The 14,296-nt window shown below is 34.6% G+C and overlaps 1 protein-coding gene across 1 annotated transcript in view; it reads left to right on the top strand.

Annotated features, from left to right (window-relative positions):
* Positions 1 to 368: 368 nt before the first annotated feature.
* Positions 369 to 14,296, top strand: part of LOC116163343 (protein still life, isoforms C/SIF type 2-like) — a 29,978-nt gene continuing 16,050 nt past the window's right edge. Inside the window, 5 exon segments of the mRNA XM_031477229.1 lie at positions 369 to 648; positions 1,123 to 1,254; positions 10,235 to 10,417; positions 10,614 to 10,638; positions 10,641 to 10,813. Coding sequence (XP_031333089.1) covers positions 556 to 648; positions 1,123 to 1,254; positions 10,235 to 10,417; positions 10,614 to 10,638; positions 10,641 to 10,813 — 606 coding nt within the window. The 5' untranslated portion in view covers positions 369 to 555.

Genomic DNA, 14,296 nt, shown 5'->3' with positions numbered 1-14,296 from the left:
ACCGTGCCTGCAGCTCACAAATATGTCCTCTTCGAAAATCCTTGTTATATAGTCTTGAAGCTTCTAAAGGCAAATTAAATTTTGTTTAGTCAGTAATTTCAAATTAGAAATGAATTTTGCAATTTTTCTCGAATGCGCCTTGAGGAAAACATCGAAATTTGGCACACATTCAAGAATTTATACATGCAACGCATGAGCGGCGGAAAATTATGTAAATCTTTCTCTAATTCTCACATTCAATAAATCTGAAGTTCAAAATTATTAATTCGGCTCTAAATGTAAAGGGGTGCGGGATAAATCAGCCGGAGGGGCGGATAATTTATTATCGCCGAGCTGTAAATTAATTGAGTTTTCTTATCGTTTTACAGATTCCTTAGTGTCAAGAAGTGGCTGTTACGGAAAAAACATCAAATCGAATTAGCGAGGAAACGCGGATGGAAAGGTTACTGGGTTTGCCTGAAGGGGACAACCTTACTGTTTTATCCCTGCGATTCGCGAGAGGGACGATCGGTCGAAGCTGCTCCAAAGCATCTTATTATTGTTGATGGTGCCATTATGCAACCCATTCCCGAACATCCCAAGAGAGATTATATTTTTTGTCTTAGTACAGCCTTCGGCGATGCATATCTTTTTCAAGCTCCGTGCCAGGTTGGTATCTTACTTTGCATTTGCTCGAACGACCCCGTTGCCATTGAAATCGATTCATTTCTGTAGTGAATATGCGGCGTACTTGCGAAAGAAAGGGGGTAAATAAGCGCTTTTTAATATGCGCAATTTCTAAGGATAAAGAAACCGTTGGAGATCTTTACGGTAATTATGGCGCTTTTGATGAAGCCTAAGGCTGTATAGCTTTTAAATTACTTCGTGAAAAATGCAAAAACTGTGAATGCAAAGTCCGTAATTATCTTTTACAAACACGAAAACGTTCGTGATTTAGATTTTGAGAGGTAAATATTGACGGTTGTTCAACCGACTCTTTTATATACCGTACCTGAACCTCATCTGAATTACCGCGATCACAAAAGCTGAAACTGTGCAACATTTATTTGAAGGGGTTAAGTTCGGGAAACTCCCCCGCGTACCTACACATTTCTATACCTACAATGCAATGTGTTCTTTCAGGTCGAACTCGAAAATTGGGTGAATAGTATTCATAGTGCATGCGCTGCCGCTTTCGCAAGACATCGAGGAAAGACCGGAACACTTCATCTTTTACAGGAGGAAATATTCCGGCTTGAAAAAGCTATAGAAACCGTAAGTAATATATTGCCGAAATTTGTATGGAACTAATAACGATATTGCATGCCATTCGGATTTTATTACCGCCAAATCGGGAAACATAAATAAGTTTTCCGTTACTGTTACCATTTGTAACTTTAGCAAACCTCATTTTCGCCAAAGCAACTGACATATAACTTGCATAATGCGGCGTATCAACTGTGAAATATACAAGGTGTCGCAAATGATTTACAGATGGGGACTCAAGTTATAGCAAAAAGCTCTTTTCAGCAAGATTGAAATTCCAAGGCTCTAAACTCTTGCTGCACATAAGGTTTTGTTTTTGACAAAAGGACCATGGGGTTGGTGATTTTGGTACTATCAGTAATTTATTGCAATTTTAGTAATTTTTTTGTTATTTGTCCAGTAATCTTTTTTTGGAGTTTCAGTAACTGCCTCCTTTCTCCCTGAACATTTTCCTGGAATACTTTCTTCAGTATTAAAAAAAACATTTAGAAAATCAAATTTTTTCGTAAATGTTACTATTATTGTTTAAACAATACAAATAATGATTCACCACGGCCGCGGTAGATACTATTGATACTAAGTTTTCAATAAAAACTATTGACATTGATAAATACCCACCGCGAAAATAAAATTTTAAAATCTTTTTTTTCAGTAAATGTTGCTATTATTCTTTAAACAATATAAAAAATTATTACCTTTAATTGGGATATTACCGATTTTAAATGATACTAAAACACATGCACTTTAAAGAAAAAATTGACATAATTTCTGAAACTTTCGTAGACTTTTTTATAAAGAGATGTAATTTCTTTTATTCGTTTTTCTTGCAGACATTTCAATAAATCTATGGGGATATTATCGACTCATGCTGCCTTCCCATTGTTCATTTCTTTTATGCCTGCCATTACTTCCGTTGATAAAATGCCTTCCCTGATGTCATTCTCTGCTTCCTCTTCCACCGCCAGCCGTATTGGTTTGTTCTTTGCTTGATATAATCTTCCCAATACGTTGCTTTCTTATGTCAAAAACTTGCCATTCTTATTTTTTATTTCTATCTCTGCATAGTTCCACCTTTTCTCTCTCTACTTAGCTGATTTGTCTTCACTTAATCGCATACCTACCTACTTTCTTCATTTCTTCAATTTCCCTACATTACTTGTTAAACCATACTGTACAACCTTTTTCCTTCGTCTGTCCTTAAATGTCAGCTCTTTCCTCCTTTCATTTTTTTTGTTATCCAAGGTTTCTTTATTCTTGGCCCATTGCTGAAACTGATAGTCCAGTCAATTTGTACTTTATGGTTCAAAAGGACCGGTAGAAGATTTTATTTTTGCGACTTGTTTAAATAGTAAAGAGAGAGAAAAATCCAAGTTCGTAAATGTGTTTGAAGTCGGGAGAAATTTCTGTGGTCAAAAATCTGCAAAAATGTTTGACTTTTTTCGGTTTTTCTACAATAACTGGCCAACGGCAGTACTTAGGTGGAAGCATGTTTTACCTTTAATTTGATATTTTATTTGGGCCCCTGACATGTATAGTTTAGGAGATACACTAATTTAAAGTTTCGTGTTTTTAGTAATTTTTGAAAATAAACCATCTTTTACGTTGTTGGACTTGAAAATAAATTTACACAAATAGATTAGGTATACATATAGAAATAAACACCTACATTTATTTATTTAATTTTTAAATTTTTGCTTGAGTCTGCTTTACTTCCATTTCCAGGTTTTCGGAAGAGTATGTTATTTGTAGAGTGTCCTCTTGCCGACAATGAAACTATCTACTACACTAAACTAAACTATAACTAAATATCTTCACCTATTTTCAATAGTTTTAAATTCACTTGCTTTCGAAAAAGTAGTAGTAATGATTAAAACATCGGCATTGTATGTGCCCTCTTCTGACCTTTCGTTTTCAAGATATTCGGTTGGTATATCGGATAGGTATATCTCGTTCAGAGGATTAATTTTTCCTCTCCTCCGACAAACCGTTTTCGAGATATTGGCTTTTAAAGTTATGCCATCGTCAATAGATATATTTCTCCCAGACGTCCCAGTCGCCTTTTGTGAGTACCTTTTCCCGAGAATCCGCTCTTGAGATATAAGTAGTTATAATCGATCACGATAAGGGGCGTATGAGGAAAACTATGATTGGTAAAAGATATTTTCATTCGTTGAGACCTTTCATTTGAATACCATGAACGGTGGAACGTGTATTTGCCCATCTCCCTCCTCCCATTTTCAAAAGTTTCACATAGAAATCACTAGAGGGATGTACATGAAAAATCTGAGACAAACTAATTTTCTCATATTTCTTTTTATTCTTTAAAAATGCGCTAAAAATGGTATTATTTCCAAAAATTGAGAAAAACACGGTATTTTAAATTGTGTATCTCCTAAACTATACATGCTAGGGCGCCAAATGAAATATCAAATGAATAGTTATTTATTACACAAGACGATAAAAGGATATTTAAACCATTGTGTGAATTAACTTTCACGAGATGGTTACTTTCCCTTTAGTATATAATACAAAACTTTATTTTATAGCAGAAGCCATATAAACCATTGTAAAGCTTCTGACAATTCTGAATTTAATTTGGAGACGTCAAAAATAGTAAGCTTTGGTTCTGGCGTCGTAAACAAAATTGTCATATGTTCTGAACGTCATTTTATAACGTGCATTTGAAATAAGAATGACAGATGTCATTTCACTTTATCTATACCCTTACGGTTAAAGTGATTTATTTATTTATTTATGATTGATTTATGATTTTAACCAAATAATGCCGTTGACGAGTTATTTTGGAAAAACCGAAAAAAGTCAGAAATTTTTGTAGATTTTTGACCACAAACATTTCTCCCGACTTCAGTCGCATTGTCAAACTTGGTTTTTTCTCTCTCTTTACTATTTAAACAAGTCTGAAAAATAAAATCTTCTACCGAACCTTTTGTAACCATTTAGCATTTTTAAGTCTAATTTGACTAGACTATGATGCAGTCTTTGCGAATTTTTGTTACACCTTCCTTTATCAATGCTTCTACGCAATTTCTTCCGTCCTTGATGTTCGGCTTCTATTTGTCTTTCCATTTTACACCCTATCTCATCCTTTTCCGATTCTCTCAACTTTTCCAAATTCCATTTTCTACTATCCGCAGATTTCCTTGCTCTTCTTAATCTTATCTCTAAATCTGCAGCTAAGAAAATGTGATATTTGCTTCGACGCAGAAAGACTTTAATAAATTACTGGTACTTTCTAGTTGAATATTTTTTGCCACACATTTAAACTTTTCATCTTGTTTAAATACAACTTGGTCACTATGTTTTCTATTAAATGTTATTTGTTGTACAGCTTGATTGCATTAATTTCAGCGCGTCTGCGCTCTTCAAAACCGTTGCAATAATTAAGGAGTACGCCACTAACCACAAATTTAAAGTACCTAGATTGGTAGATTGTAGATATATTCAGTGTTCCAGACAAAATTTCTACCCTGTATATTAAGATAAAGTGGAATCAAGGTGTAGTTTTATTCATCTTACACTTTATAGTGTGCTTTCAGATCTGTATAGTAATGAAATTTCTTGTCTATGTTTAGTGAATAACATTCAGAGCTGAATTCGAAACCCACCTATTTTATCTTCCTAAATTTCAAGTAACAAAAACGATAAAGGGATGCCAACACGAAAGTTTGTAAAGTACCGCAAGCCACAGCTAAGACGAACCGGAAACTATGTTTAACATAGCTAAACAATGTTCTCTTCTTGTTCTAACGACATTTGAGAATAGTCTTTGAAAATGTGTCTAATTTAACCGACCCCAACCTTCTGTCCTACTTACAGCGTAAGTGATCCCAATGGTCTCCAACGTTCTACTTTAAATATTCCCTTCTTGTCCTAATGGCTAATCCTTATTCACCTTTTTTCTCGAAATTCAACCATTTAGTTACATACAGTTGTAACTTTGTACTTTAGAGAACATATTCTGCTCTTGTCAAACACTTACTTCTCTTTCGCTTTGTTTACGACATCGATAACATCTATGCCGTAACTATATAAAATATCAGTCTTCCAAATTTGCAATTCAACTGGAAGGAAGTATCGCCTTTAACGATAAATCAGCGATTTCTCTAAAGGGTTATCGGTTTGAGAAAAAAACATGAAGTGTTCTGTGTAAAAGAAAACTTCAAATAGTTTGCAAAGTTTGTTTTTCGGAAAATACTTAATGACATTCTACGTTCAAAGTTTAAAGGAGCGTATTTTTGAGAGAGAATCAAAGCAACGTCTTCACATATTTTTTACTGTACACTTTTTGTTTCACAGTTTTGGCGGTTTCCAGTTCCGTCAACAACGGCATTCCTTTCTATATTTAATATGAGTTGGTGGATCTTATTGCCATTTTATAACTTACCAAAATGGTGAAGATTCACATTCTTTTTGCATCAACATAGCAGCTCCATATGAGTTTGTAGATCTTACTATAATTTTGCAACTAATTAAAATTTGCTCTCGTGCGTAGACCCCGCGTAATCTAAGCGGAAGAAACTGTTGCCATAAGGATTAATTAATGGTTTGGAAATATCTGCGAAATAAATCAGCATTATTTGCACGATAACTTCTATAAAGCTACTATTTCAGACAATCCATATGTATAACGCAAATTATGTTCCGTTACACACTGTAAATGTCGTTACCGATTTAGGTGTAAAGTCTTCTGATACCTACTCAAAGTAATCTGGAGACAATCAGGGTGTTACAAATGTATAATTTTAAGGGAAACTAACGCATTCGTTCGTTCGACGTGTTGGAACTGTTCCAAGATCCCAAAACAACTAAAGTAACGACCGTAATCCTTACAAGTCGATGTTTTACGATTTACGATTCGATGTGAAATGGGCTGTAGCTTCGAGTATCAAACTTCGCATAGTTTATTTTTTTAGGTAATTGTTTCGGATACGCGTAAGTGAAAAATGCGGGCGCGTCCAGAATAGAGAGTCGTTGAATTTGTATTCATTTCTCGATCGCGATGGTACGTAAAAAAGGATATCGGGTAATATCGTAAAAACCTTTTTAAGCAGGATTCCTTCGGACGGAAAAAATTTGAATGGAACGGGTAAATTATACCGCAGGTGGTTGTGGGTTATTAGAAAGCTTTCACAAAACTTCCTACGCCAGCTTGATTAAGTTATAAAACAGTTTTTGCCTAAATTAATTTTTAAAAGAATCTTAATTTTCACTTCGCGACTGCGGCGTTTTGTTGTCTATAATATTCAATACAGGTAATTTTATATTCAAGATGAAGGTGAAAGGAAATTATAGTGCATTCATCTTCTAAATTAGAAACGTTTTCATTTTTTATTAATTAATGGTTGTTCTGTATGCATGGAGGAAGTTAATAGAGTGATCGTCTTAAACCCTTGAGAATTTTGTAACGTTTTTTCTTCTTTTTTATACTCGCGCGTTCGTTCGTGATCTGGAAAAGTTCGTGTACTGAATTTGGTAGTTATCCCCAAAGTCGTAAAAGTTGTAGTCTTGAGTGATTTCTATGATTACTTCTTTTATAGAGTTGTTAAAAAACATTATTGTACTTTCATACACACTTTATGTGTTTATCTCCAATTCCGTTATAAATAAAAAATCTCTTTATAAGATTAATGGATCTTGCGAACAATATGTGTAGTTATAAAAAATTACTCGAAAATATGCTGTCTGTAACATAATGGCGCAACATAAGGTACGTGTAGAAGAAGATAATAGAGTGCAAGAGAGCATCAAATATGAAAAATTGATAAAGTACGCCTTTGACGTATTTCGTTGAAAGCACTCCTCTAGTCCTGTTATTGAAACCTAATAATAGTTAGGTTTGTTTGGGGTACACTCACGTTTCATTTCATTTTTTAGCTCTATGTATAAACAATGTTATATACGTACGGATAATTTCTGCCTTCGGATCGTCTCTGTGGAACAAATTTTATTAACGTTCTCAAAGTATTCTGCCACTATACCGAATGTTTTATTCGCAAAAAATACGTTTACCTCACGATCTGTCGAGCCAAGTTAAAGTCTACTCGATAAGCGATCATTTCATTTGTTAATCAAAGAGAATGAGTACTTTACTAATTACTAATGGTAATACAAATATTCTCCCTCCAACGCTCCAACTATTTTTAAGTCCAGAAAGTCTTAAAAAGATGGCATATAGCATGCCAAATGATAGTATAGGGTGGAGGGGGCCAAAACTTTTAAATGCCATCAACCAATTGATCTTAGATTTTGCAATGTTGTATAAACTGTAACTTTTGTACGCGACTCCTTTTCGAGATGAGGGGTTGGAGAGGTGTGGTGAGGGAGAAATTGATGAGGAATCATTCGCTACCTACCTACCTACTCTAAATCCTTATATATCAAGAGTGGATTGTCGGAGGAGGGCCTCTCAAAGGGAGAATGGGGACGTCTGAAAGAAATATCTCCATGGTGATATCAAAACTTTAAACGCGAACATCTCGAAAACGTTTTTCGGAGAGTACCTACTCACAAAGGTAAAATGAGCCGTCTGGACAAGACATATTATGGTAAAGTCGAAACGAATATCTTGAAAACGAAGTGTCGGAAGAAGGTACTCATACAGGACAAATGAAACGTCTGGTGCTTTAAGTGCAAATATCTGCAGAAAGAAGTGCCGGAGGAGGGTACTCACAAAAGGCGGAAAGATCGTCTAAACGAAACACATCTACTGGGGATTGGAAAACATGATTCTGAAAATTGCTAGTACTTATACTGGAGTGGTTGCAATCTGTAAAAGAATAAAGAATCAACGTATCACAACAGGCTTCGGCACATGTTAAATGACTATCAAACAAATGTAGTCATTACAATACGATTGTGTCGAAAACCAGTATTTAATCAAACGTTATATCAAGCAATCGACAATCGACGCGGATTTAAAAAATTACCTATAAACTTTTGAACGTCCTTTTGAGCTCAGAAGGGCGCTTTTCTGCCTTATCTGTAACAGATAACAACACAAACCAACCCACCAACATTTTTATGACACGTCCTAATACATTATTATATTGTCAACAACAGGAAACAATATAAGTTATGAGTTATGAGGGATAGTCAATACCACGACACACATTCGAATGACTTTACACTAGCAAAAGCAGCAACGAATTGTCCGTACAAATCAGTATATAAAGGTAACTTCAAGAAAACTACTTCACGATACACAAATAACTAAATTTCTCTCCAACAATCTGACGTGATATCAAATTAAAGAATGGATAGAATTATAAGTATCATGAAAAAAATCTGCACGACCTCTGGCGACGAAACAAACAACTGTTGTAAATGAAACCTATAACACTCAGAACTTGCATCTTAACTAAATGGGTTTACAAAGGAAATACATAGATGACATACGAATTTAGATGAGAGTATTATTAAATGGCGAGGAAAAAACTTAACAAATGTTAAGCTTCTGACATTTTTATCTATTAGACGGCTATCGTAAGATGCGCAGTTCGCATGTTCTCTCTACTTAGGTACTGTAATATAAAGATAGTAAGCGTCTGTCAAATAATGTTAAAATCACGTTGACAGTATCTTGTTTCTAGATTAGAACGTTCACGCTTGTGTGGAAATAATCACACAAAGTATTACTTTCAATGCCCTTTATGTAATTTGCCGTCTATTTATTACCACGCCCCATATGGGAAATTGATTCTTTCCCATCATCTTTTGTTCGTTTCGTTTCGATGAATACCGACTTCCTAGGCCTAATTAACACACATATAGGTATGTGCCTTTCATTCTATGTAAAAGTCAATATGGAGGTGCATTTAAATTTTTGGAAAAATGATTCAAAATCTAATACGCAATCCTAAAACTTCATTTAGTGAATGTGAATATCCTCAATATGATAAGGTATATAGGTACGTGGTTAAAGTACCTAGTATTTCACTTTTAAACAAGCTCAAATTTAAGTCCAATGAACAACTAAAATTGTTTGATATCCATATTCTATTCTTCTTCCTCTTCGGATCGTGCAAGACAGAGAAATACATAGCAGACTTTGGGTATTAACAATAACTTCCACTTGTCTTTGCTGTAAAAAAATTACCCTAAATCCCTATCTTCATTATTTTCCGAGGCCCATTGCATCCTAAATATATGCTGTTATAACTGTTTTACATACATGCAGAGACATGCGACTCTTTTTGTTATCAGCGAACAGTAGGTGTGCAGATAATATTTTTGAAACGGAACCTGAAATAATTGATCTGACAACTACTATCCGAAATTGTTGCTATAAATGTAAACAAACCATTGTTCGTGATGCAATACTTTTGAGGGCTTCTATTCTTCTCTTGTATCTATGTTCCCACTCTAAATATATAACATGTTTATCCGTAGGCATTGTAAAGTTGTTGAATATTAATGACTCCATAACTTACCCGCCAATAATAATAATTATCTGAATTTTACCTTATGAGCACGTTGAGAAAAATTCTAACTTGTGAGAAGCAAGCCAAATGTCCAAGTTCTTGGGCGCATGCAAAAAATTATACATTTCGTTTTGTTCCGAATGGATAAACCGCAAAGAAACTGCCTAGGGAGTATATCTATTAACCTAGAAATCTCTAATACGTTTTGGAAAAGTTGCTAATACACTTCTGCTAAAGTTACAATGGCTAGGTAGTCGCCATTTATCACTTTTCACTCACGTTTCGTTAGGGATGCAGCCGCATTTTCTCTATTGCATACGATTCTCTCGTTTTCGCAAACCAGTGATCAGCAAAATTACTACCCGTTAAAAATTAACGACCAAATTAATACATAACAAGATCGTAACAAGATTGTAATAAAAGACGTAAATCTGTGCTAGCTAATTAAGAAATTTTATACTTCGATTCCGCAAATTACTACGGCTTTGGTATGATCTTAAATAAAGATCGGGTTTTTGTTGCCGAAATAAAAAGCAATTTCGTTTCAGGATCACAAGCTAAAACATATGGCGGAATTACAGCAGTCGGTTGTCGGAGATTCGGATGCAAGACAACAGCTTGGAAACCAAGTGGTGCAATGGGAGGAAAACTTGGAGAGACTGCACTGCGAACAATTTCGCTTACGTTGCTATATGGCCAGTTTGCAGAGTGGCGAACTTCCCAATCCCAAGGTACGTGAAAGTATCACATTACATTTTATCGTTATAACTTTCCTTAGAATAACTTCCGAAAACTTGTTAGACTTTAATCAATCACACTAACCCAATAACGGTAGGATACGTGCCGAAATAGAGCAGCGATATCGCATCGCAATAATTAGCGCTGTTCGTGTAGAGAAAAGTAATATTGATGTCTTGCTTTTTTCAGTCTTTACTTACTCACGTTTCGAGAGCAACAAGAATACTCTTAATAAACTTGGAGTTTTTACGGTTTCCTCGTTTCACGCATTTATTTGCGCTAGAAGCCCTTCCCTGCTTAATAATCTTCTTGCTGGTAGAGGAGCTACGAAAAGGAGACCGCCTATGCTTTCCAGATCTAACAGTGGCTCAAGCAGAAGATCGCTTCAGGTAAGCCTCGCCCTCGCAATTCGATTTTCTAGCTTTTAACAGACGTCGAATATCTCCTATTTTATTGGCCTGTATAGATTAACAAATTGTGTTTGTCTTCCAGAAAGCAATTAGATGTACGTGTCTAATCCTACATTTTGTGATAGCGATAAGTTTACACGAGTTTTGGGCAGCTTCCAAATTTTACTAAGCTCACGACATTAATTTAGAAACAATTTCGTCGGGGGGAAACTTTTAAGCTACGCTGTTAGAATGACAAGGCGTTCGTTATGCGATTTTTACTTCTTATAAAACATTGGTTAAACTTGTACATTGGTGGATCAGCAAATGATGAACTGCAAGTAGTAGTAAGTAAATATTTGAGATCGGTTTTCCACTTTCCAACAGTTCTGTTTGAAAAGGGTTTGCGCATTTCTTCGGCTTATATCATCACTCACTTCACAAAACTAATTCATAATCAAATTCTAACAGGGAATGAATTGAACGACCCAGAGGGTTTGGATAGGTAGGTATTTTAAATAGAGGTAACAGGGAGATATAAAGATACCTACATACATACATTTGCAACATATAGAAGCTTAGATTTGGGAGAGGTATTAGTATTATGGAAAGTAAATCACTGCTCCGGGAAATGCGAACTCTCGATCGAACATAGATACATTCATAGGTGTGATATAGTAAATCCAAATTTAAATTGTAGATGTTTAATGTAAAAAAGGCTTTACGATTAGAAGTTAACGAAGCGGAATCCTCCTTCAGATATTAACTCTCTACACAATCAGCCACGGTTGTTTTACAAGAAATGAATCTCACTACCACCAAAGCTGATCCTTGGCAATGCACAAAATGGGACGATAATAGTATAGTAAGAAACAGGTGTCGCGCAACGAGTTTAAAGGCGCCACTTGGAAATAGACTGGAGTAGTGGTACTCTAATTCATAAAAACTACACAGTACAAAGTTTGGTTTATTAATTTCGGTGGAAAACATGAATTGACGTACATCTTATGAGAGGTAACTGTTTCGAAAATCCTTAAGATAGCAATTTCGGAGAACGTCAAAAAGTATCTTTGTATACCGGGTGGTGCACGGTAAGTAGGAACATAGGGATTTAACATGGGAAATTAGTTTTATGCAATATTCTACCCTCCTGTACATTTTACAGAAAAAAACTGTAGACAACAAAAGTGATGGCTATTGCAACTAATAACAGAAATGTTGAAATTTATTTTTCAATTTGCGGGTATACCAAAAACTTAATAAAACATGTAAAAACAGTTTTGTATGCACCTTTTAATTCTAAACAACTTTAAACTCTAACTACATTTATTTATTTAACTATATTTGTTTAACTGGAACCCCCTGTATATTATTGCATATTTGGATTCTTCGTTTAGCCGCAAATCGATATTTTTTAATAAAGCGTATGTCTGAAAAAAATTGAACATCGCAGTTATTGTCAAACTTAGTAAGCTGTGACTGTGGAATTACTTTACCATAAAATGTACCAATGTAGGCCGGGCGAGTAGGGTGGAATTCTTTTTTTACGTTTTAAGAAATCGGATTTGCCAATTTAGAAGATTTCATTCATAGATAACTTAATTTTTTCAATTGCAATCTCGCACTTTTTTATATTTTTTAGATACGAAATTTGATAAACTTTCAAACGATATAAGGTTATCGATCTTTATCTTTGGTAGTTTTCTTTTAATCTCGCATTTTTGACTTATTTTTTAATTTTTCAGACATAATGTAGCTAGTAGGCCGTAAAAAATAAAATGAATAATTTTTGTCAAAATGAAATGATTGATATGATTTTTATACAACTTTAACTAAAGCTCCAAAAAAAACACCTTGTATAGACAGAACCGTAACAGACCTGAAAAGGGTACGAAACCATTATTTTGTAGACGTTTATTTTTCAGCTCGTCATATGTTCTTTCTCTTTCCTTCTAAAATATGAGACCAAAAATGAAATATTAACAATGGGGTTTCCACCGTTTTTTGATAACGCTTTCTTTATAATAATAATGTGTTTATTGCCACCAAATTAAAGAAATGGAAACCACAGGGGTTATCGGTTCAGTTGCTGCACAAGCAGGTTTTGATCTTCCACCGACTCCCTGAATACAATTAGAATTAACATAATCAAGTAATGCTTATAACTGAGTAATATAATAAAAAGGAAAATATGAAATAGTAATAAATGCACATAGGAGTAACTAAATGAGAATGAAATGAATTTATTATAGGTTACTTCTACGCCACTTTCGAGGAACGATGGATCCAACTCAAAATTTCTACGCCAAGTTAATTTGGTGCTTTACTGTTGGTACGGTACACACACTCGCACTTTTTAATAATCTGCACCTTATTAATTGACCCTCTTAATCCTACACATTATGCGTTGACCTAATATAATCTCATGGTAAAAATAGAATGATAAGGATGCAATTTCCTTTAGCTGTAGTGTGGCGAGTAAAAAATAATTAACTATAAATTAAAAACAACTACACCCGTTACCATAATAGAGTCGGACCTATCCTACCTCTATTTAAAATCCTTATCTAAGCCTTTCAATATCAAAACCAAAGTTGGTGATGATTACAGCCTAGGAATTGCATCAACTGTCTATTGGAAAGCGGAAAATTCGAACGCAAATATTTACTTACCTACTACGCATCTCTTAAATCACATCAATCGAAGAGTCACTCACTGGTGTACAGTTTGGAAGTAAAATCTCATCAACAAACGTGGTGATTTCCCAACCAAATGTCTGCTTACTAAAGTATCCTTCATTATGGGATACTTCGATACATTTTTGTTTGCATAAAATAAAATCAATTGTAAACTTGTGACAATTTGAAATATTTAGATTCATTCGATTCAAAACTACAATTTGGGACATTTTTTTAATTAGAAACCGTCCATAGTAACAAAATACCTGAAGTAAAATTTTTTTAGATTTTTCTCGTCGGCACTTTACCTACTGCTTCAGCTTATTTGTTCCTAAATGTACTCAATTACACGTTATTATTTCAATCCATTCACCTGAATACGGATTAACTGTAATGGTCAGCGGTATGGTTATCAGAAACCAGCAACAATTATTAGTTAAAAGATAAGAAAGGGTGTTATATGTGGAAGTCAAGTTAGGTTCCGTAAGTAAGAGAAATGTTGCTTGATAAAACCCATCCCTACTCCAGAATAGGTGTTGTTAAAACTAATAGGAAAAGGATTCGAAGCCAATAACCCCTTTTACATATTTTGGATTTATGTCACGATTGTGCAAATGGCCTATCAATGTGCTTTAAATATGACTGAAAAACTATCTACACGTAATACATATTGTAATGCATCAAAAACCAAAGCGGCCATTAAGTTTTGCCGTAATAAACACTGCTTTAAGTGTTGGAAATTAATTGTTTATTACAAAGTTGATAATGGCGACATTGGTTTATGATGTCCGTATAATAAAATTTA

The sequence above is a fragment of the Photinus pyralis genome, unplaced genomic scaffold (assembly GCF_008802855.1).
Source record: "Photinus pyralis isolate 1611_PpyrPB1 unplaced genomic scaffold, Ppyr1.3 Ppyr1.4_LG2, whole genome shotgun sequence".
Lineage (NCBI taxonomy): Eukaryota > Metazoa > Arthropoda > Insecta > Coleoptera > Lampyridae > Photinus > Photinus pyralis.
Note: the sequence above shows the minus strand (reverse complement) of the source record. Positions and strands in the feature narration are given on the sequence as shown.